We start from the raw sequence: 23,505 nt of genomic DNA on the forward strand, positions 1-23,505 counted from the left end.
GTGAAGAATCTGCATGTAGTGCAGGAGATGAAGGTTCAGCCCCTGGGTTGAGAAGATCCCTTGGAGAAGGAAAAGGCAACCCACTCTGGTATCCTTGCCTGGGAAATCCATGGACAGAGGAGTCTGGCAGGCTACAGTCTGTGGTGGCACAAAGAGCTGGACATGACTGAGCAACTAAACAACAGCATAGTAGCCATTATTAAGGAATCATCAAACCCAGTTTCTTTCCAGGTGCAACTTTTTGTAAAAAAAATTGGGGTATAAATGACATCAATATTACATTAGTTTCAGGTGTACAACATAGTGCTCTGGTATTTGTATATATTGGGAACAGTGTGTTAGTTGCTCAGACATGTCCTGCTCTTTGCAATCTCATGGGCTATAGGCCTCCAGACTCTCTCCATATGATTCCCCAGGCAAGAATACTGGAATGACTAACTATTCCCTTTTCCAGGGGATCTTCCCAACCCAGAGATCAAACCTTCATCTCACACGTTGCAGGAGGATTCTTTACTGTCTGAGCCACCAGGGAAGCCTATATATTGGAAAATGACCACCATAATAAGTTTAGTTAATATCGATCACCATGCATACTTAACAATGTTTTCTTGAGAAGAGGCAAAACTTGAGCAAGGAACTATTTGTTATATAGAAGTAGACATAACATACTTTAATATAATCCTAATGTTAGGAATGGATTAGGAGGACACAAACAAGGAAGCCATTTTATCAGGGTGATCCATGAAGATGTATACAAGCATACTAAGAAAAAATAAACTTTTGTTGTTCAGTCTCTAGGTCGTATCCGACTGCGACCCCATGGACTGTAGCCCACCAGGCTCCTCTGTCCATGGGATTTCCCAGCCAAGAATACTGGAGCGGATTGCCATTTGCTTCTCCAGGGGTTTTCTTGACCAAGGGATTGAACCTGTGTCTCCTGCATTGGCAGGCTGATTTACCACTGGTATCTATTAAATGAATAACAGGAATGAACTTGGGTTGGGACAGTAACTGAAGAGACTCTGCAGTGTCCAGTTCTAGCTAAAAAGTGCTATAAGAAAATGCAGCCCTTGTTTTGCCAGCTCTTCTGACTTTGGGGGACAATCCAGAAATATAGCTTTTTTTCCGTGTGTGATAGCCCTTGGTTTTTTAAATGGCAGCTGAGGGGTTTTTTGTTTTTGTTTTTTAGAACATGGTGTGGACCAAAGAAGATACATTGACTCTCCAAGTAGCAAGTGACTCATAGGTTACTTCTGTTCTGGACACTAGAACAGTGACTGCAAAAGGCTCACAAGAGGAGTTTTTTATAGTGCAAATCTCTTAGCCCCAAGGAAATTTAGTGGAGGGAGGGCAAGGGAATAGTAAAATACAAGATAATTTACCCATCATTTCTTAGATGTGGAAAATATTTCAAGAGATAAAGCTGATAAGCTCCAGATGGAAAGATTTATTAAGGACTTGATTCAGTCCCATATTTTCCACATGCAGTTTTTTTTATTCTTGCCATCATGTCAGTTAAAAAATAGGATATATTTTATACATTGTTATCCTATTCTATACACACACACACACACACACACACACACACACACACACACAATTAAAAATAAAGAGTTAACCTATTCAGAAGAAAAATAGCCAGGTCATCACTATTTTGCACTAGCTTAGCAAATATGTCACTAGAATTTTGTATTGTGTTTTAGACCAAGAGTCAGCAAACTTTATGTAAAGAGCCAGAAAGTAAATATTTTACCCTTTGTAGGTCATACTGTTTCTGTTGCAACTACTCATCTCTGCCACTATAGTGTGGAAGCCTATTAAATTTTCTTAAGAAATTCTGAAGTTTAAAAGTGTCCCATAATTTAGCTTTGTTTAGGGTTAGGTTGAAGGCTTTCCCAGTGGCTCAGTGGTAAAGAATCTGCCTGCAATGCAGGAGACAGTAGACATGGGTTCAATCCCTGGGTCAGGAAGATCCCCCTGGAGGAGGAAATGGCAACCCACTCCAGTATTCTTGCCTGGAAAATCCCATGGACAGAGGAGGCTGGAGGGCAAGAGTCCAAAGGATCCCAAAGAGTCGGCCACAACACCCACCCCAACATTAGGTTGCTGCTAAGTCACTTCAGCTGTGTCCAACTCTGTGCGACCCCATAGACAGCAGCCCACCAGGCTCCCCTGTCCCTGGGATTCTCCAGGCAAGAACACTAGAGTGGGTTGCCATTTCCTTCTCCAATGCATGAAAGTGAAAAGTGAAAGTGAAGTTGCTCAGTCGTGTCCTACTCTTAGCAACCCCATGGACTGTGGCCTACCAGGCTCCTCCGCCCATGGGATTTTCCAGGCAAGAGTACTGGAGTGGGGTGCCATTGCCTTCTCCAAAGGTTAGGTTAGTGTTTTGCAATAAGTCTTTCCTGTGCTTCAATTTTCACACTCAACAAGCAGCTTCCTACATTTGGATGGTACCATTCTGTGGAAGGGAAATCCATATGTCCAAAGTTACTACAGCTCTGTCCTTTCATGCCCCACTCTCCTTTTTTCTTAGGTCCCACGTTAGAGGACAAAACATTGAGCTACTTTATTTTTACCAGGCATGAAGAAGTAAAATATTTCATAATCAATTTGAGATAAGTTAGAGTGAGCAACATACATGCAGATGGAAGAATTATAGTAAAGATGAGGCTATTTTGTTCTAATGTTTTGCATTATGCTAAAATGAGAACTGGGGCTTGCTTCTTGGTAGCTCAGTGGTAAAGAATCTTCCTGCCAAGCAGGAGACTCAGGTTTGATCTCTGGGTCGGGAACATCCCCTGGAGAAGGAAATGGCAACCCACTCAGTATTCCTGCCTGGGAAATCCCATGGACAGAGGAGCCTGAGGCTACAATCCAAAAGTTAGCCAAAAGTCTGACACAACTGAGTGACTAAACAACAACAAAAAAAATGAAAAGTAAGTGAAATTTTATATTCTTTAGTGTGCGTATTTTAAGTCATTTATTGAGTTCCTCTTCTATTAGTAAAATTACAGAAGTAATGCATTTGCACCAAAACCAATGAAACAATGCCAATAAAAAAAAAAAACTTAGTATCTCTGCTTCTCTCCATTCCTCACTCCCTCCTGTGTCCATTTCCTTCTGAGTTATGTCTGCACCTCATGTATCTCCCCCATATATTTCTTCACGCTTAAACGTTAACACAAATTATTTTAGTATATTTTTTGCCCAAAAAGTGGATGATACTTTATGTATACATTTCTCTGTAATTTTCTTTTTTACATTCAGCTGTACATTTTGGATTTTCTTTTGAGTCAGTAAATGATGACTGAACTTAGTTGTTTTAATGGTTGTAGTATATTCCACAGTCTGCTTGTACTGATACCCATTCAACTACAGTATTTTCCCAGTTGTGATATTTCAGATTGTCTCTTCTTTTCCATTTAAAATTAGTGCTGCAATAAACAGTCACATGTTATATTCTTGTCTATTTATTTTATTTCTATAAAGTAGGTTTCCCAAAAATATTTCCAAATATGTTTCTTAGAAAAGTATTACTTATAGAAAATTTCAGAGGGCAAGAGGATAAAGGAAAAAAGTGAAGTTTTTCATATATGTTTTATGTACACACACAGTGGACATGAGTTTGAGCAAACTCTGGGAGACAGTGAAGGACAGGGAAGCCTGGCATGCTGCAGTCTCCATGGGGTCGCAAAGAGTCAGACACGGCTTAGCGACTAAACACACACACACACACACACACACACACACAGATTTAATTGATCCATCTGGATTGATTATATGGTATGACATAGTATGTCACCTTTGTTTACATGCAGAAATAAAACCAGTTATACCAGAAACAATTATTCAACTATTCATCTTCTGAATTAAAATACTATCTATCATATGTTAAATGCTCATAACCTCAGATCTGTTTACCAGCAACCTTTGATTTAGAAATATTATTTGTAAATAAAAATACATATATATAAACACATAGTTTTTATTTGAAAATACAAATATTTCTTCATTGGAATTTAGAAATTTTTTAAATCCAGTAAAAAATATCACTGGGATTATTAAGTTTAAATACAGAGTATGCCTGAGACTTCCCTGGTGGTCTAGTCACTAAGACTCTGTGCTCCCAATGCATAAGACCTGGGTTCAATCCCTGGTCAGGGAACTAGATCCCACGTACTGCAACTAAAGGTCCCTTGTGCTACAACTAAGACCTGGTGCAGCCAAATAAATAAATACAGATATCCCAAACCAGTGCACAACTGACACTGAATGGATATTCATTAATATATGTATGTCTTGAAATTTCTTTGACAGCTGTTCATCCTTCTCTAATATTTTTATAATGTACATAAAATATATATTCCTTAAAATATGCTAGTAATATCTGAAAGTCTGACATTTTAAAATTTTATTTATTTTTATTTATTTTTGGCTGTTCTGGGTCTTTGCTGTTGCACGTGGGCTTTCTCTAGTTGCAGCAAGTAGGGGCTACTCATTAGTTGTGGTGCTTGGATTTCTCACTGTGATGACTTCACTTATTGAGGAGAACATGTTCTAGAGTGCAGGTTTAATAGTTGTGGTGCACAGGCTTAATTGCTCTGAGGCATGTGGAATCTTTCCAGATCAGGGATCAAACCTGGCTCTCCTGCACTGGCAAGCAGATTCTTAACCACTGGACCACCAGGGAAGTCCAAGTCTTGACATATTTTATTCAGGTATTGATTATAAAGTGTTAGATTCTTTTGACCTTCTATAATGTGCAGATAAAGTATATAGCCATCTCATACTATTACACCTTTTTATTTTCTTATTTTATGTAGACCTGATCATGGTGGATTTTGAGCAGGACTTTTTAACCAGATTTTCCCATTATTACAGATTGAAGAGTTGGATTTTGAGGATTATTTCTGCTTCCTGTTTTCATCCCAGTGCTTGTGTGTTATAAAAGAAAGATTTGTTACCTTGGTGAAATCTGTTAAAGCACATAAATTGCCTCCCTTTATTTGACTCTGAATTTCTCATATTTCCTGGGGCAGGCTGTGATTCCCTATGCAGAGAGACCCTGCAGACCCATTCCTTTGCTGGTATATGTCCCAGTATCTAGGGTTTGAATGAAGTATTAGAATGTGCATTTTAACTCCTAATTCAGGCTGCCACTTTCAAATAAAGCATTACCAACAAAAGTGCTGTATTACTCAGTCTGTCCAGAAATCAGGAGGAGAAAGTTATAGTCAATTCTCACCCACAAAAAATTTTTCCATAGCCATATTTGTTTTATTTCTATAATGTTAATGGAAACATACCATTTACAGTAAATATGTTCTACATTTTATTAACTGGAATAGATAAGGAATTCATTCAGATGACATTGAGTTGCTCATGGAAAATCTTAGAATGCTAAAAAAAAAAAAAAAAAAAAAAATCTTAGAATGCTGAAGAACAGAGATACAGAGCCAGAAGCAAAATGCTCCAAATGATAACACAGAACTTGTGTAGTGAGGTCGCCACTGGTGCTGCTGTATACAGAATCCTCAGCGTACACCACTGACACCATGGATGCTGGGCTCTGGGTGTTTCTGCTACTGCCACCTGGGTACCGCAGGTTCCCCATCACCCAGATAGAATTTTCACAGCCCTTGTTCCTCTGTACCAAGAGCTTGCTGTTTTGAGGGGGATGTGTTTAAATGTCGAATCCTAGGTTCCTTCCCTGTGCATTGGCTGCTGTGGAGGCTGAGACACATTTTCAGTTTGTGACAAAGCCCCTACTTCTTAAAGATGGATGTTTCCCATCAGAGCAAGTGTGCACATGAACTGGGCAGCCAAACAAGTGGCCAGTGTTTACAAGTTGGCATCCTGTTAATCATGCATAATTCTTCCCACAGCTGAAAAGGAAAACTTCACTTAATATAGCCATTTCCCATTCAACCGAAAATGTGCTGGGTAAAGTCTCTACCGCCTATCTATCTGTCAGGATCTCTTTGTAGACATTCTGTAAATTTTGTGGAGGTTGTAACAACTTACATAGAGGAAAAAGAGTAAAAAAGAAGTGTAATCATAATATATTGTTGTTGTTCGGTCGCTAAGTCTTGTCGAACTCTTTTGCGACTCCTCCTTGCACTGTAGCCCATGTAGCTCCTCTGCCCATGGGATTTCCCAGGGGAAAATACTGGAGTAGGTAACCATTTCCTTCTCCAGGGGATCTCCCTGACCCATGGATCTAACCCAAGTCTCCTGCACTGGCAGGTGGATTCTTTACTGCCGAGCCTCCACAATTATGTGCTGTGCTTAGTTGCTCAGTCATGTCCGACTCTTTGTGACCCCATGGACTGTAGCCCACAGGCTCCTCTGTCCGTGGGGCTTCTCCAGGCAAGAATACTGGAGTGGGTTGCCATGCCCTCCTCCAAGGGCTCTTCCCAACCCAGGGATCAAGCCCAGGTTTCCCGTGTTGCAGGCAGATTCTTTACCAGCTGAGCTACCAGGGAAGCTCTCCCCACAGTTATAATAGATAGCTATATATAAATTAGATAGATGCTCCAGTCTTCTCTGTAAATGATAGTTGTGACACATTCCCTTTTAAAAAATGTATTTATTTAATTATTTATTCGGCTGCGCCAGGTCTTAGGATCTTCGATCTTTGTTGCAGCATGCAGGATCTTTTGTTGTGGCAGGTGAACTTAGTTGTGGCATGTAGGATCTAGTTCCCTGACCAAGGATGGAACCCAGTCCCCCTGCATTGGGACTGCGGAGTCTTAGCCACTGGACCACCAGGAAAATTCCCACACCCAAACCTTCCTTAAAGGATCTGAATCCTTATTGATTATTACAGTCTTCTATTAACTTTTACTACCGGAAACAATAGAAGTAGGAGTTGACCCAGGGGAATCTTTGGGTTCTATCCATGTTCCACTTGGAAATTTCAAATCTGTCTTTCCCTTCAGACCCAGGATCAACCAGCCTGGCAAACACCAACCTACACCCTTCTTCCTTTCCCACCCCTGCCTTTGGTCTGTTTTCCAGGGTCATGAGAGCTCTAAATAGCCAAGTTATAGTCTTACTTTGGGCTTGCTTGGCGCTCTGTGGTAAAGAATCTGCTTGCCAGTGCAGGAGACACGGGTCTGAACCCTGGGTCGAAAAGATCCCCTGGAGAAGGAAATGGCAACCCACTCCAGTATTCTTGCCTGGGAAATCCCATGGACAGAGGACCCTGGCAGGCTACAGTCCATGGGGTTGCAAAAGAGTCAGACACAACGTAGTGATTAAACAATAGCAACAAGTCCCACTTTGCATTGTATTGGAATCACTGTTGTGTCCACTGGTGAAAGTATTTCCTCATGTATTCTCTACATTATCCTTAGACAATGTTTTGATATTAGGTTTGACTTTCAGAATATGCTGAGATTTGATTGTAATTTATGGTCTGGATATTAGAGGAGGGGAGCATGCAAAAAAATAACACTCTTGCAAGATAACTACATCAGACAAACAGGTACCTCTAATAATGCATCTTGTCTTAAAGTTTAGGTTGTCTGCTAGTAGTATAGTTACATGAACTTTCATGTTTATTGTTTGCACGATACATTTAAATTTTTTGTGCCCTTAAGTTACAGATGTGTTTATAAACACAATATAGTTGCATTTTTTTAATTCAATGTCACTTTGTCTTTTTTTTAATGTATTTATTTTTAATGGAAGGAGAATTGCTTTACAGAATCTTATTGTTTTCTGTCAAACATCAAAGTGATCTTTGTCTTTTAAATAGAGTATTAGATCCAGTTTATTCAGTATAATTACTGATATATTTATCTTTAAATCTGCCATCTTAACGTTGTTCTTTTCTGTTTATCTTGCTGATTCTATATTCTTTTTTTCTCTTTGTTTTCTTCATGATTTTAAAAATTATCATTGTTTTTTATCTCTATTATTAGAAATTCTATGTACTATTTCTGTACTTTAAGGGCTACTTAAGAAAATAACATGAATACTTCAACCTGTCAAAGTCTAAAACCATTCATACCTTTATTCATTCATGTGACAACAGACCATACATAGAGTACTTTAGCTACATTTATCTACCCATATCCCAATGTAGATTATTGCTGTCTTGCATTTTATTATCTTTTTTTAACCTTCTAGACAACAGTTTTTTATAGTCAATGTTCATCTACATTTGCCCCTGTAATTCCTAAATTGCTTTTCATTCATTCTTGTTTCTCAGCACTACCATCTGGGATCATTTCCCCTATATCTCATTATTATTTTATTTCAGCCATCATTCCACTCTCCTAACTTCCATTGCTGCTGTGAAAAGTCAGCTATTAGTCTATTGGCTAATATGAATGCAATTTATCTTTTTGTTTGCTTTTTTTAAAAAAGATTTTCTCATTGTCTTTGATTTTACACAGTTTTTCCATAATAGATCTAGGTTAGACAATTTGAGTTGGTGGATTAAAGACTGTCATCATCTTTGGAAACTGTTCATTCATTGTTTCTTCTAATTTTGAAATTTAATTGCAACTCCAGTTCTATCTGTTCTTGTTGTTCAGTCCCTCAGTCACGTCCAACTCTTTGGGACCCCATGGACTATAGCACTCCTGGCTCCCCATCCTTCTGTCTCCCGGAGTTTGCTCAAGTTCATGTCCATTGACTCTGTGATGTTATCTAACCATCTCATCCTCTGTCGCCCGCTTCTCCTTTTGCCCTCAGTCTTTCCCAGAATCAGAGTTCTTCCCAATGAGTCAGCTGCTGTTCACATCAGGTAGCCAAAGTATTGGAGCTTCAGCATCAGTCCTTCCAGTGAATATTCAGGGTTGATTTCCTTTAGGATTGACTGGTTTGATCTCCTTGCAGTTCGAAGGATTCTCAAGAGTCTTCTCCAGAACCACAGTTCAAAAGCATCAGTTCTTTGATGCTCAGCCTTCTTTATGGTCCAGCTCTCACAACTGTACATGACTACTGGAAAAACCACAGCTTTGACTATAAGGACCTTTGGCAGCAAAGTAATGTCTCTGCTTTTTAATACACTGTTTGGGTTTGTCATAGCTTTCCTTCTAAGGAGCAAGTGTCTTTTAATTTCATGGCCACAGTCACTGTCCACAGTGATTCTGGAGCTCAAGAAAATAAAATCTGTCACAGCTTCCACTTTTTCCCATTCTATTTGTATGAAGTGATAGGACCGGATGCCATGATCTTAGTTTTTTGAATATTGAGTTTTAAGCTAGCTTTTCCCACTTTCTTCTTTTACGGCTCTCTAGTTCCTCTTCACTTTCTGCCATTAGAGTGGTATCATCTGCATATCTGAGGTTGTTGATATTTCTCCTGGGCCACACCTTGGCCACCTGATGTGAAGAGCTGACTCATTGGAAAAGACCCCGCTTTGGGAAAGATTGAGGGCAGGAGAAGGGAACGGCCAAGGATGAGATGGTTAGATGGAATCACCAATTCAATGGACATGAATTTGAGCAAACTCTGGGAGATACTGGAGAACAGGGAAGCCTGGTGTGCTGCAGTCATGGAGTCACAAAAAGTTGGACATGACTTAGTGACTAAACAACATATGATATATACATATACACATATATGTTCACACACACACACACACACACATAATGGCTTTCTGACTCTTATGATTCCATTCTTGTGTTTTTTCCTCAGGGAGGAACTTTCTCCTGGAAAAAAAATTTGGGCTGTCTACTTTGAGAGCTCTCACAGACAGGACTTCATGAGCCCCTTCGGAGCTTCCTTCATGGACCACTTGCACTTCACTCCCATTGGTGCAGGCAAAGCTCCATCCTGTTTCAGTTTTTGTTGTCAGCTTGGGCCACTGTGCTTTCCAGTGAATATCTGCTTTGGTGTTCTCTTGTTTTCATATTGCTTCAGATGTCCGGTTATTTCTCTTGGCTTCCTTCTTCACAGATGCACAGATTCACCATACAGGTATTGCAATGATTTTTTTTCCCACTTGCTTTTTAAAAAATATTTATTTATTTATTTATTTTTGGTAGTTTTAGCCTTGAGGAATCTTCATTGCAACTTGTAGGCTTAGTTTCCCCATGGCATGTGAGATCTAGTTCCATGACCAGAGATTGGACCCTGCATTGGAAGTTAAATTGTCAACCACTGTACCACCAAGGAAGTCCCTCCCACCTGCTCTTTTTGGGGGTTCATAAGGGTACCATTTGTATTAGTTTGCTAGGGCTGTCATAACAAATTACCACAGACTGGGTGGCTTAAGCAACAGAAATTTATTTTCTCACAGTTCTGGTTGCTAATAGGCCAAGATCAAGATGTCAGCAAGTGTTTCCTGCCTCTCTCCTTGGTTTGCAGATGGCCACCTTCTCACTGTGTCCTCACATGGCCTTTTTTGTGCCAGCACTTCCCTAGTGTTTCTCAGAGCACTTTGTACTCAGAATCCATCTGCTCATGGCAACAATGATGATGGAGAATAAGTGTAATATTGTGATTTGTAATAAATATATGTTTGGTCTTCTTCCTGTTTCTGGTACAGATCTCTAAAACCGTTGGAATATCCTGTAATGAGGGTGATCAAGACATCTCTTGCTGTGTTAATGAGGTAACTTATGGACTACACCTAAGGCTGGAGGCTGGTTTCCAGAGCCAACCATGTGATTAGAGGGCTGGAACTTTCAGTCCCACAACCCTGACCTCCAGGGAGGGGAGGAGGGCTGGAAGTTGGATCAATCACCAGTGGCGAATGACTTAATCAACCATGCCCATGTAATGAGACTTCCATAAAAACCCAAAAGGATGGGGTTCAGAGAGCTTCCAATTGTGTGAAAATGTAGAAACTCAGGGATAGTAGTGGGCAAGAACATTTGGGAGTTCAGCGAGGGCATGTAAACTCTGCCCTTTCCCTATGCCTTGCCCTGTTCATCTCTTCCACCTGGCTGTTCGAGTTATATCATTTTATAATAAACCAGTAATCCAGTAAGTAAAATGTTCCTATGAGTTTTGTTAGCCCCTCTAGTAAGTGAACCAAACCCAGGGAGCGGGTTGCTGGAACCTCCAATCTATAACTAGTTGGTCCAAGGCACAGGTGATAACCTGGACTTGCAACTGGCATCTGAAGTTGGGGGTTTCCCTGGTGGCTCAATGGTTAAGAATGCACCTGCCAATGCAGGAGATTTGGATATGATCTCTGGGTCAGGAAGATCCCCTGGAGAAGGAAATGGGAACCCACTCCAGTATTCTTGCCTAGAAATCTCATGGACAGAGGAGCCTGGTGGACCACAGTCCATGGGGTCACAAAAGAGTCACAGACACAAAGTTGGGGGTGGGGAGGTATAGGACTGAGTCCTTAACCTCTGAAATCTGACACTATCTCCAGGTACACAGAGTCAGAATTCAGTCAAATTGCAGACACCCACCTGGTGTCTGAAAACCGCTTGGTGGTGTGGGGAACTCAACCCACACATACACCCAGACATTGGAATTGGGAGCAGAACTCCTTAGTAAGCAAATATAAGGTTGGACTGGGCAATCTATACCTAAGGAGTGATCAGTGCCTCCCTCCCTAGACACCTACCGACCTGGGAAGCTCATTTTCTGTTGGGGATTTTTTTCCCCGGGACTTGGAAGCGACGAACCTGAAAGAATGACACTTGGACAGTCTCCTGCAAGGACTGACAAGTTTATTTCTGCAGTCAAGCTTTTTTATAGAAGCAGGAACAAAGAGCTTAAAGTATACGGCCAGCAGAGCGCATGCGGAGTTAACACATAATCAGTAAAAACATTTCAAGGACAGTGCGCTCTAAATGACTCATGGGCTTATCCCATAACCCGCTCTCACAAGTAACATCCCTATTTATTATTAACTCTTGGCGCCGAGCATAACCAAAGGCAGGAGATGTTTTTCTGTCCGCAGTGCAAAGCCGAGTACTTCTGGCCCTTCGCCATTTTCCCAAGGACTTTCTCCTTTTACGGCTATTTTGCACTACGCTTCCCAACAATCTTCCAGTGTCATATCTTTTTGCCTTTTCATACTGTTCATGGGGTTCTCAAAGCAAGAATACCAAAGTGGTTTGCCATCCCCTTCTTCAGTGGACCACATTTTGTCAGAACTCTCCACCATGACCCATCCATCTTGGGTGGTCCTGCATGGTATGGCTTGGCTTATAGTTTCATTGAGTTACACAAGGCTGTGATCCATGTGATCATTTTGGTTAGTTTTCTGTGATTGTGGTTTTCTTTCTGGAGGCCATGGATTGTAGTTCTTACTTTTTCTGTCTGCCCTCTGATGGATAAGGATAACAAAGAAGCCTGGTGTGCTGTAGTCCATGGGGTCGCAGAGTCAGACACGACTTAGCTACTGAACAACAACTCCCTGGATAAGGACCCAGAAACCACACAGGCTTTAAGCCCTCACCCCAGTAGAAGTGCATTTGAGAATGCATACAAGCTGCCAGCACGTCTTTTGTAATTACTCATCCACCCACCTATTGCCCTGCTTTGGAAAACTTATTCCCTGGGTACCTTTTTTCCACCAATGCAAGTGACACGGTGAGTGTCAAGGCTCTTTAAAGAAGAGAGGCTCTGCTAGCTGGTCACCATCAGGCAAGGCAAACATTAAGCCTAAGGAAAAAAATCAGAGACTGATTTCAAAGAAAACTCAGTATTGCCCGATAAACTGTGTTAAAATATTACCCCACCAATGGCTAGCCTTCATGTCATGAAGATGTGTTCATTTTAACAATGTCACTATCTTCCCTAACTGCAGGTGATAGGTGACATGAGAGAAGGCAATAAAATGAACTTAAAGGAAGACACCATACTATACAAAATCCTCATCAAAACCAAATATTGTAAATGTGTTTGAAGCAGAGTTCACAGTCTTGTAAAACAAACTTATTAGCTGGCATCCTCCTATAAAATGGAGCTTTCCTTTTTCACTCCTTTTTCTCTTGCTTATGGATTTTTATATATTTGCTGGGTTATAATTAATTACAGAATTTATTGATGGCACAGGAAAAGAATTATTTCAAGTTACCTTTTAAACACTCTGTGTAAGCGGGATATACTGTAAAATAGGTAATGCTTATTTGCATTTTTCTCCCTAATAAACCTGATTAAATATAAAATAATTTCCCAGAAAAATCCTTCAGTGAAGCTGATGCTCCTTTAAGATGTGACATTTATTTCAGAGTTGAGAAGAATGAGGCTGTTGGTCACATCCAATCATGCAGACAGCCACCTCCTCACAATCCTGCAAGAACATACCAGAAGCACACACACTGACCACATAATCAGGCATGTCGTTTCTCAGACACACATTGAATGACTCACATCCACGGTCTGTAAACAACGCCCAAGAGAAACAAATCTATCAAAACAGAGTCACATTACAGACACGTTCACAGAAATGCAACCTCAGGCACTCTCACAGTAAGTCCCACTATCTCACAGGTCCCCACAGTCTTAGTCCCACACCACTCGACACAATTCCAGTCCTAAAATCTTCTTTAAGCCGCATTCCAATCCCCGCAGTCGCTCCATCTCAAACACAAGTTACATTCAGTGAAAAAATCGCATCCAGAACTACTCCAAAGATAGATACACAAGCGCGGTCCTCGATCACAGACCTCCTTGGTTTGCCCCACGGAAATTTCTATTTATGCACGCACATCATCCCCCTTTATTGTGCCAGTCGTTCGTCCCCGCCCAGCTCCAAGCCCTGCCGCGACTTCCTCAGGACAAAGAGCTGAGAACCCCACCCTCGCTGGGTACCGACCGGCTCTCCGGCTCCTACGACACGACACCTCGCACTCAAATCAGCTCACTCACTGAGGCTCCGCCCTCTGGGGGCTCCACCGCGCCTGCGCACTCAGTGCGTGCTGTCGGAGCTCCCAACAACCCCTGCGCGCGGCCCGTTAGGCCCCGGGGCTGTGAACTGACCTGAGCTGTCTCGCCCTCTCTTCCCCTAGCATCACCGTGAGAGGGGTTCGGCATCCCAGGTGACCAGTTCTGGCTCAGAACGTTTGTTCCGGCCATCGGTAGGAAAGCCGTTGCGGCCCGGGAATGAGGATAGGGAAGGTAAGCGCTGCAGCACCTCGAAGTGTCTGAAACCCTGCACCTCAAGCCGCGAGTGTGCGTGAGAACCGCGGTGGTATAACGGTGTGCTGATGTTTGTGGGCGTGACTGAACCGGGGTGTGTCATCGGGACTGTGTGCAGTTGTGAGGCCGGAACTAGTGGATTTGCGTTTGTGTGACTTAATCGGGTTCAGAGCCTCTTGTGTGACCGGAGGTTGAGGTGGACTGTGTGACTCCGACCCCAGAGTCACAGCTGAAATTTTCTATCAGCCTTAGAGTAATGGCCCCCCCATTCAGATATCTGAGATCCAGAGAAAAGACTCCCAGCGAAAAGGCTTGAACCAGTCTTGGGATAAGAACGTTAGAACTGAACGTGCCCCCAGGTTGGCTCCTGGGAGTATCCCCACCACACTACATCATCGGGCGGGCGCGCGCAGACACACTCACACGCACACACCCACATACCCCGCCGCACTGCATCCTCGGGCGGGCGCGCCCGGACGGACACTCACTCACTCACCCACCCACCTACGCTTTCGCAGACAGCTCCAAACCTTCCAACTGTAGGTTTCAGAACTGCGGAATTCCTCTCCGAAGTTCGATTCCAGTCCAGCACAGCCGTGACCCTGGCTTTTCTCTAATCCTAGGAAGGGTCAGTACTTTTACGCTTGGCTGAGAGGGTAAAGCGTCTGTTTGCAATGCAGGAGACCCGGGTTCGATCCCTGGGTTGGGAAGAGACCCTGGAGAAGGAAATGGCAACCCACTCCAGTATTTTTGCCTGGAAAATCCCATGGACCGCGGAGCCTGGTAGGCTACCGTCCATGGGGTCGCAAAGAGAGTCGGACACGATTGAGCGACTTCACTTCACTCCGGGCATGGTGGGTGGTGGGTGGTGGGTGGTGGGTGGTGGGTGGTGGGGACATATGTGGTCATGGCTTGCCCTATTCATCCTGGATGAGCTGGGCTCTGAAAAAGGCCTGTCTTAAGATTCCCTTCTTCCTCCATCTTGTCAAACTAAGAAAAGGGCTGTGTTGAGGAGGAGAAACGAATTGCTGTTGCCCACCTAGAAGTCAAGGTCGAGGCTAGTGGGTGTTTCCTTTTGTTCTGTGAGATGCATTTTTATTTTTTAGGACCTGGGAACATTTGATTCCTTCTCCTCAGTATGATCTGTACCTTAACTTGATATCCCGTCCCTAGTGCCTATAGGTGCTCCCCTAGTTACTCAGACTGTAAAGGGTCTGCCTACAATGCAGGAGACCCAGGTTCATTCACTGGGCCGGGAAGATTCCCTGGAGAAGTGAAAGGCAACCCACTCCAGTATTCTTGCCTGGGCAGTCACATGGACAGAGGAGCCTGGTAGGGCTACAGTCCACGGGGTCGTGAAGATCGGACACAACTGAGTGACTAACTCTTTCAGTGCCTGTGTGCATATATCCATGTGGCAGATACTTCCCCTTGTGAGAATTTACACGTTTTAGGATTGTGGAGACATCCATGTTTTCTAAAACTGTTACTTAAGAAAAATAACATTCTTAAAACTAGTTCTAAACTTTACTGATACTCCAAGAAAAAGCAGTTGTGAAAAGTCTCAAAAAAATTTACTAGTAAGGAAAAAAAGGGTATTCTGGTATTAAATTATTAAAGATAATTTATCAAAAAATTTAAATTGTAATGAAAAGTATTAAAGATGATTTTATTTAATAAATAGAATGGACATGTCATGTTTTTCATTTTATTCATTGTTTATAATAAGCCATTTTAAGTTCTTTATTATATTAACAGTTAACAACAACCCTATAAGATAGATACTGTTATTATTCTCCAGTTTGTCTGTGAGGAAGCAGAGGCACTGAAAATTAACATGTCCAAAGCCTCCTTCCTGGTTGATAACTGTCAGAGATTAGATTCGCATCCTGGATCCAGCCACTAAAACTTGTGAGAGTCAGTCACCTCCCAACATTGTACATGTTCTGTTTAGTCTGCTTAATGTACTTGGCAGTTTATCATGGATAACTTTCTTCATTAACTAATATGAACCAGTATCATTATTATTAATAATTGTATAGTATGCCATCATATTAGTGGAACATAATGTATTTAGCTTGTTGACTATTGTTTGGTATTCTTTTTATTATAAATTATTCTTTGAAGAACTTCCTTGCATATATTTCGTTGTGTGTTTCTGAGCTGCCTATTCTATTCCATCAACCTATATGTCTAGTTTTTTGGGGGGGTGCCAATATCATATTGTTTTGATTAGTATTGCTTTGTAATATAGTTTAAAATCAAGAAGCATGATACCTCCAGCTTTGTTTTTTCTCATGATTGCTTTGGCAGTTTTGGGGCTTTTGTTGTTACATGTAGATTTTAGGGTTGTTTGTTCTTGTTCCACAGAATAGTCCAGTGGAATTTTGATAAGAGGTTGCGTTTAGTCTATAGATTATTCTGGGTAGTATGGACATTTTAACAATGTTCTTATAATCTGTGAGCATAGAATATCTTTTTATTTGTGTCATCTTCAGTTTCTTTTATCAGTGTCTTAGAGTTTTTAGTGTATAGGTCTCTAACCTCCATGGTTAAATATATTCCTAGTTATTTTATCTTTTCATAAAATTATAAATGTGATTATTTCTTAGTTTCTCTTTCTTATAGTTCATTATTAGTAGATATACACAACAGATTTTTTTTAATTTATTTATTTTTGACTATGCTGGGTCTTCACTGCTGTGTTCAGGCTTTCTCTAGTTGTGGCAAGTGGGGGCTACTCTCTAGTTGTAGTACATGGGCTTACTGCAGTGATTTCTCTTGTTGTGGAACATGGGCATGTGGGCTTTGGCAGGTGTGGCACACAGGCTTAGTTGCCCCATGGCAAGTGCAATCTTCCCGGACCAGGAATTGAACCACCCCTGCATTGGCAGGTGGATTCTTAACCACTGGACCACCAAGGAAGTCTCACAACTGACTTTTATATGTTAATTTTGTAGCCTGCAGCTTTACTGAATTCTTTTATTAGTTCTAGAAGTTTTTGGTAGCGTCTTTACGATTTTCTATATATAATATTTTGTTGGCAAATAGAGGTAGTTTTATTCTTCCTTTCCAATTTGGATGCCTTTATTTCATTTCCTTGTGAAAATTCTTGATACATATATATGCTATTATCTAACTGCTGAGAAAATGAATCCAGACCTTTTCACCCTAGGTTGTAAGAAAGAGAATGACAAATGAAGTCATACAGGAAGCAATGTAGATGATTCTGATTGAAAATAGTGATGAGCCCAGTGGATTCTGAAAGTTATTGTTCTGATAGCAGGCAGGCAGGGCTGCCAGTGCAGTAGTTTGTCAATTGGAAAAGACCCTGATGCTGGGAAAGATTGAAGGCGGGAGAAGGGGACGACAGAGGATGAGATGGTTGGATGGCATCACCGACATGATGGACGTGAGTTTTAGTGGGCTCTGGGAGTTGGTGATGGACAGGGAAACCTGGTGTGCTGCGGTCCGTGGGGTTACAAAGTGTTGGATATGACTGAGCGACTGAACTGAACTGAATGGCTGCTAGAGATGATCCTAAGAATTTCTCTCTTTGTATCTATTTAAGCAGATTTGTGAAACTTTGGAAGAGATTCTGGTTTAGATGATGTGGTCCCTTGAAATGTACAAGTTGGGATTAGATTTGTCCATACTCCCTCAAATCTCCCTCTGTGTGTGTGTGTGTGTGTGTGTGTGTGTGTGATGGGGAGGTCCAGAGAAGAAAAAGAATGTATTAAATTGAGTCATTTTGAGAGTTCTGAGGCCTATCTTATCTCATGGCCTCCTTTTTCTCCCCTCCCCTTAGCTCTGGCCTCTGTGAACTCGGCTTCTCCAGGGAAGTAAACCCCAAAGAGGACTGACCAGTTCTTGAATTTCTAAACCATGGCCCATGTAAGTTGCGGTTTCTTTCACCTTGTGGAAATTAAGGTCCTATGAACTTTTATTTATCCTGAAACTTCTTACTTATCAGAGCCCCATCTAAGGACCCATTTCCTCCAAATCCAATGAGAGATGAGGCCAAATAAATAGGACAGTGCCCTTCTTGTGAGTCCTCTTTTTTCCAGTTATTGTTCACGTATTCATAGAACAAATCATTCAGCATCTCTCTTTTTTTAAAGTATTATTTCTTTGGCTGCGCTGGGTCTTAGTTGTAGCACATGAGACCTTTAGTTGCAGCATGTGGGATCTAATTCTCTGACCAGGGATCAAACCCAGGCCCCCTGCATGGGAGCATGGAGTCTAAGCTACTGGACCACTAGGGAAGTCCCTCAGCATCTCTTATATGTGCTCAGTCTTCTGCTAAAAACTGCGATGAAGCAGAAATGAAGTCCCCTTAAGGAGATGTTTGGCCATCTCTTTTGAGTAGTTGAGAGAGCATGGGCTGATTTGATTGCTCATAGGAAAACTAAATTTTTCCAAACTTGAGTTTTGTAATTAGGTAAGATTTGCTATTGGTTGACCTTAGCGCCTAGGGTTTCCCTGATGGCTCAGCGGTAAAGAATCTGCCTGCAATTCAGTCCCTGGGTCAGGAAGATCCCCTGAAGGAGGAAATGGCAACCCACTCCAGTATTCTTATTTGGGAAAATCCCATGGACAGAGGAGTCTGGTGGGCTACAGTCCAAAGGATCGCAGAGTCAGACACAAATGAGTGACTGAGCATGCACATATGACCTCAGCTTCAGTATATGCTGAGATCTCCTCTTGTTTTGTGTAGCTTTTAGGACTAGGTAGGGTTATGGTTGGGTCTAGTATGCAGAGACATCAAGTATCTTCTCTGGAAATCCCTAAGAGCTGTACATCATTTGTATTAGAACAGGATGAGCTAGTCTAGAATGACATCTTTGTATTTCTGGATTATTGGTATCCAGAATCTACATTATCCTCTAACTTAGAAACATGGAATGCATACAATGAGGGATAGAAAATGACAGAAAAGAAGATCATGCAGGCACATGCAGGCCTCAATTCCCCCTCAGAATTGAGGAGGACCTTAAAAATTTTGCATAGACAAAAATATTGGAGTATATAATAATTAGGTCTCACATATCCATTGCATACAACCAATTTTAAGTTCATTAAAGAATTTGTCATAACTGGGTAAATGCATATGATCTGATTCAATGATGACCTTGGAGGAAATTCTTTAATTGTATTCAGATCCTTTTCTAACTAGAATGACCAGGAAAACTTAAAAAAAAATCTGTTCTCGGGGCTTCCCTGGTGGTCCATTGGTTAAGAATCTGTCTTGCAACGCAGGGGACACTGGTTTGATCCCTGGTCTTGGAAGAACCCACATGCCGTAGGGCAGCAAAGCCAGTGCACCACAACTACTGAGCCCATGTGCTGTAAAGCCCATTCTCTGCAACAAGAGAAGCCACCACAAAGAGATGCCCTTGCACTACAACTAGAAAAAGCCCATGTGCAGTACTGAAGACCCAGTGTAGCCAAAAATAAATACATAATTTTTTTTAAAAAGGATAAAACCATCATTTTTTTTTTAAAGCAACAATCTGTTCTTTAAGAGGAAAGGGTATAAGAACACACTTCTCGAGAATTTGTGAGGGAGACATAGAACAGGCAGAAGGCTTATATAGAGTATTTCATTTAATTAGAAAAATTTTTTTCCTTTCCCGTATGTGTTTGGGTAGTTAAGATATGCCAGAGTATATAAAAGGCTTTATCTGTAGAAACACAGTTGGTCAAGGACCCATAGGCATTCTGGTGCAGGCACTCTCATTTCCTAACTCTCAGTGTTACAGGTTTCTAGCCCAAACCTGTTTGCTTGATTGGTTTCCAGCAGTATCTCTTTCATTTTTTTCCCTCTTTCCATCTTAAAACAAATTTTCTTTAATTTCACTTGTATTATATGGTTCGTCATTTCAGGAATCAGTGATGTTCAGTGATGTGTCCATCGACTTCTCTCTGGAAGAGTGGGAATTCCTGAATTTGGAACAGAGGGATTTGTATAGAGATGTAATGTTGGAGAACTACAGCAACTTGGTCTCATTGGGTAAGCTTATCTGCCTTTAGAAATTTAGTCTCTGTTCTCTGTACTATCAGCTTTCTTCTTTGGAAATTTTAGAAATACTTTTTAAGAAACTAAATATCTGCTCCCTTTTCTCAAGGGAATGGTTTGAGCTTTTTGTTTGGAAATGAGCACACTCATTAAGCATATTCATCTTCCCCATCCTTCTGTGACCTTCTATAGTTGTTTAGTCACTAAGTCTCTGTCCGACTCTTTGTGACCCCATGGATTGCAGCCCACCAGGCTCCTCTATCCATGGGATTTCCCAGGCAAGAATACTGGAGTAGGTTGCCATTTCCTTCTGCAGGGAATCTTCCTGCCCCAGAGATTGAACCCATGTCTCCTGCACATCTCCTGCTTGACAGGTGAATTCTTTACCACTGAGCCATGTGGGAAGCCCCAAATAGCTAGAACTAGTATCTTAGCTTTTCTCTGGCTATCAGAAGAAGATATAATTTTTTAAACAGTAAGTTGTATCAACTGGATTTATTTATAGTTCAGACTTTTTTCTTTTTGTTGATAAACATATTTGCTTCTACCTACTTGTATGACTGAAAGTTAAAAATCCAAGAACATTGCATTTAATGTTGTATGGATATCCCAAGGAAAAAAAAATAGTAAATGCCTCAGGAAACTTTTTTCTCTCATTAAAATAACAGTGATAAATAATAACTAATAAAATAGATATACCACTTAGTATATATTCTAGGCAATGTGAACATTCATTTAAGATAGGTACTATAATTATCCCTATTTTATAGGTGAGGAAAATAAAGCATAGAAATAACTTGTCCAAGGTCACACTACGGGAATATGGCAGAGGCAAGATTGAACCAGGACAGTCTCTCAACCACTATTGCTTTCAAGAAAAGGAGTACTTGTGCTCGCTTCGGCAGCACATATACTAAAATTGGAACGATACAGAGAAGATTAGCATGGCCCCTGCGCAAGGATGACACGCAAATTCGTGAAGCGTTCCATATTTTTGAAGCTCACGGGCAAGGATGTTAATTTTGAATCCCCAGAGTTTCAGTTGTAAACAAACGACTAAATAAAATATTATTCTGAGGAAAAAAAAAAAAAAAGAAAAGGAGTACTTGTGTGAATATAAATTAAAATAAGACCTTTTTCTTTCCTCTATAAGCTCCATTTCTTATGTAATTTTAACATGATTTTTTTAATCATCTTATTTTTCTTTGTTCTAAAGGCTTTATCAATTACAATTTGACCTATAGTTTATTAAAAATTTAACCAAGACTGAATGAAAGTAATTTTGAAATTATTATTATTCCATGTCACCTTATATTTCTTTCCTTCTGTCCAGGATGTTTCATTTCTAAACCAGATGTGATTTCCTTATTAGAACAAGGGAAAGAGCCCTGGAAAGTAGTGAGGAAAGGAAGAAGACAATATCCAGGTGAGTAAGAGCCAAAAGATCTATGTTGATATATATGTATGAACAACCCAAAGTTTAGGGTATTGACCCCCAGCATAGGCAAAAATCTACATATAACTTTTGACTACCCCCGTGGAGAAGGCAATGGCACCCCACTCCAGTACTCTTGCCTGGAAAATCCCATGGACGGAGGAGCCTGGTAGGCTGCAGTCCATGGGGTCACTAAGAGTCGGACACGACTGAGCGACTTCACTTTCACTTTTCACTTTCATGTATTGGAGAAGGAAATGGCAACCCACTCTAATGTTCTTGCCTGGAGAATCCCAGGGATGGGGGAGCCTGGTGGGCTGCCGTCTATGGGGTTGCACAGAGTTGGACACGGCTGAAGTGACTTAGCAGCAGCAGCACACTGAACTACTAATAGCTTATTGTTGATCAAAAGCCTTACCAATAACAGTTGATTAACACATATTTTATATGTTATATATATTATATACTATATTCTTATAAGATTAGCTTGAGAAAAGAAAATATTATTAAGAAAATAATAAAGGAAAATACGTTTATAGTGCTGTACTATATTTATTGATACCATAGGTTTATGTTGTTTGTTTATAAGATAAATTGTCTGTCAGAACCTACATCAATATTGTCTTATATGATATAAAACACAGTAGGTATTAATGTATTACTAACACTGGACATCTAAAATGAAAAGATAATGTGAAAAAATTAGTATTTATTTACAGATATAATAACTCATGCATCAATAATGAAGAAGGAGCAATATGATTACTTTATGGTAGCCTAGTATAATTGATATGAATGCTTAATAGTGGCCTAGCCTGTACAGTAATGAATGAATCAGCATAAAACTTATGGCATATAGTATTACCGTCCTATTTATAAAATGTATTGAAAACATTTTTTACAAAACCACTTACCTGTGATGGTAGGCTGATATACGGTTTCTCTAATTACGAGAGAGAGAAGCATTGTGTACAGTAATGTGATTCTTTGAAAGCAAAGTTATAAAACAGTAAGAAAGCTAACACATTAATTTTGTATTAAATATCACTCACCTTATGCCTATGTAAGGATAGCCTATCCACTTCAATACACATCTTGTACACAATATTCTACACATATATGTTTGTATATTTATTGAAAAAAGTTCATGTATAAGTGGACCTGTGCAGTTCAAACCCATGTTTTTCAAGGGTCAACTGTGTAATAGGGACATAGCTTTAGATGCCGTCAGTAGAGTCAGCCTTAGAGTGACTTAATCTAAGACCTCAGAGTGAGAAGGGGTCAGCCATGCAAATAGCCCAAACAGAAGATTTTGGGAAATAGAGCAGACTGAAAAATACGCTGAAAGTAAGTGGGAATATGTTCTAAGATCTGAAAAGTTTGCTGTGTGTACATGTGTGCTCAGTTGCTTAAGTCATGTCCAGCTCTTTCCAACCCCATGGACTGTAGCTTGTCAGGCTCCTCTGTCCATGGGATTCTCCAGGCAAGAATACTGAAGTGGGTTGTGGCTTCTCCTGGTAGCAGTAAAGAGAACAGTGGTTTGAGGTGATGTATTATAGGTAAGCAGAGGTCTTTTAACAACAAGTTTGATTTTATTCTAAGAATAAAGAGAAATTGTTGAAAAAATTTAAGTATGAATTTTCAGTCTTTCTCCATCAGAATGATCCTGAGGGGAATATTAAATATATTACTGTCTAGGACTGTAGAATCTGATCCATGTGGTTTAGGTGGTATCTAAATCATAATATTTGTAAAAAAAGCCCTTGTGATTCTGATTCATGGTCTCAATATGAGAACCATAGATTTAAAATGTTTACTTTATCACCAATCTTACTTTCCTACATGAACTTTGATTTTACTGGTACTGCCTTTTGTTTTTTTTTTTTCCAAATTGTGTAGCTATTTTTAGAATTTCATTGGGTAGTACTTTAGTTGTCTTTTATTTCTACAAGAGAAATTTTACTTCTTTTTTAAAAAT

At 40.6% G+C, this 23,505-nt stretch overlaps 1 protein-coding gene, 1 long non-coding RNA gene and 1 other non-coding gene across 3 annotated transcripts in view; 2 read left to right on the forward strand and 1 right to left on the reverse strand.

Annotated features, from left to right (window-relative positions):
- LOC129630640 (uncharacterized) overlaps positions 1-23,505 on the forward strand; it is a 58,565-nt gene that overhangs the window by 29,464 nt on the left and 5,596 nt on the right. The window contains exons 6-12 of the mRNA XM_055551146.1: positions 10,511-10,576; positions 11,351-11,474; positions 13,667-13,846; positions 13,944-14,110; positions 17,955-17,967; positions 19,960-20,086; positions 21,426-21,518. Of these exons, the coding sequence (XP_055407121.1) occupies positions 10,511-10,576; positions 11,351-11,474; positions 13,667-13,846; positions 13,944-14,110; positions 17,955-17,967; positions 19,960-20,086; positions 21,426-21,518 (770 nt within the window). The remainder of the gene's footprint in view (positions 1-10,510; positions 10,577-11,350; positions 11,475-13,666; positions 13,847-13,943; positions 14,111-17,954; positions 17,968-19,959; positions 20,087-21,425; positions 21,519-23,505) is intronic.
- LOC129631984 (uncharacterized) lies at positions 11,659-14,027 on the reverse strand. Its single transcript, XR_008704251.1, has 3 exons — positions 13,751-14,027; positions 12,496-12,594; positions 11,659-12,290 (listed from the first exon to the last, which is right to left on the reverse strand). It is a non-coding gene; the product is annotated as an uncharacterized LOC129631984 (long non-coding RNA).
- Positions 20,982-21,088, forward strand: LOC129632640 (U6 spliceosomal RNA). Its single transcript, XR_008704628.1, has one exon. It is a non-coding gene; the product is annotated as a U6 spliceosomal RNA (small nuclear RNA).

This window comes from Bubalus kerabau, chromosome 17 (assembly GCF_029407905.1).
Source record: "Bubalus kerabau isolate K-KA32 ecotype Philippines breed swamp buffalo chromosome 17, PCC_UOA_SB_1v2, whole genome shotgun sequence".
Taxonomy (NCBI): Eukaryota; Metazoa; Chordata; class Mammalia; order Artiodactyla; family Bovidae; genus Bubalus; species Bubalus kerabau.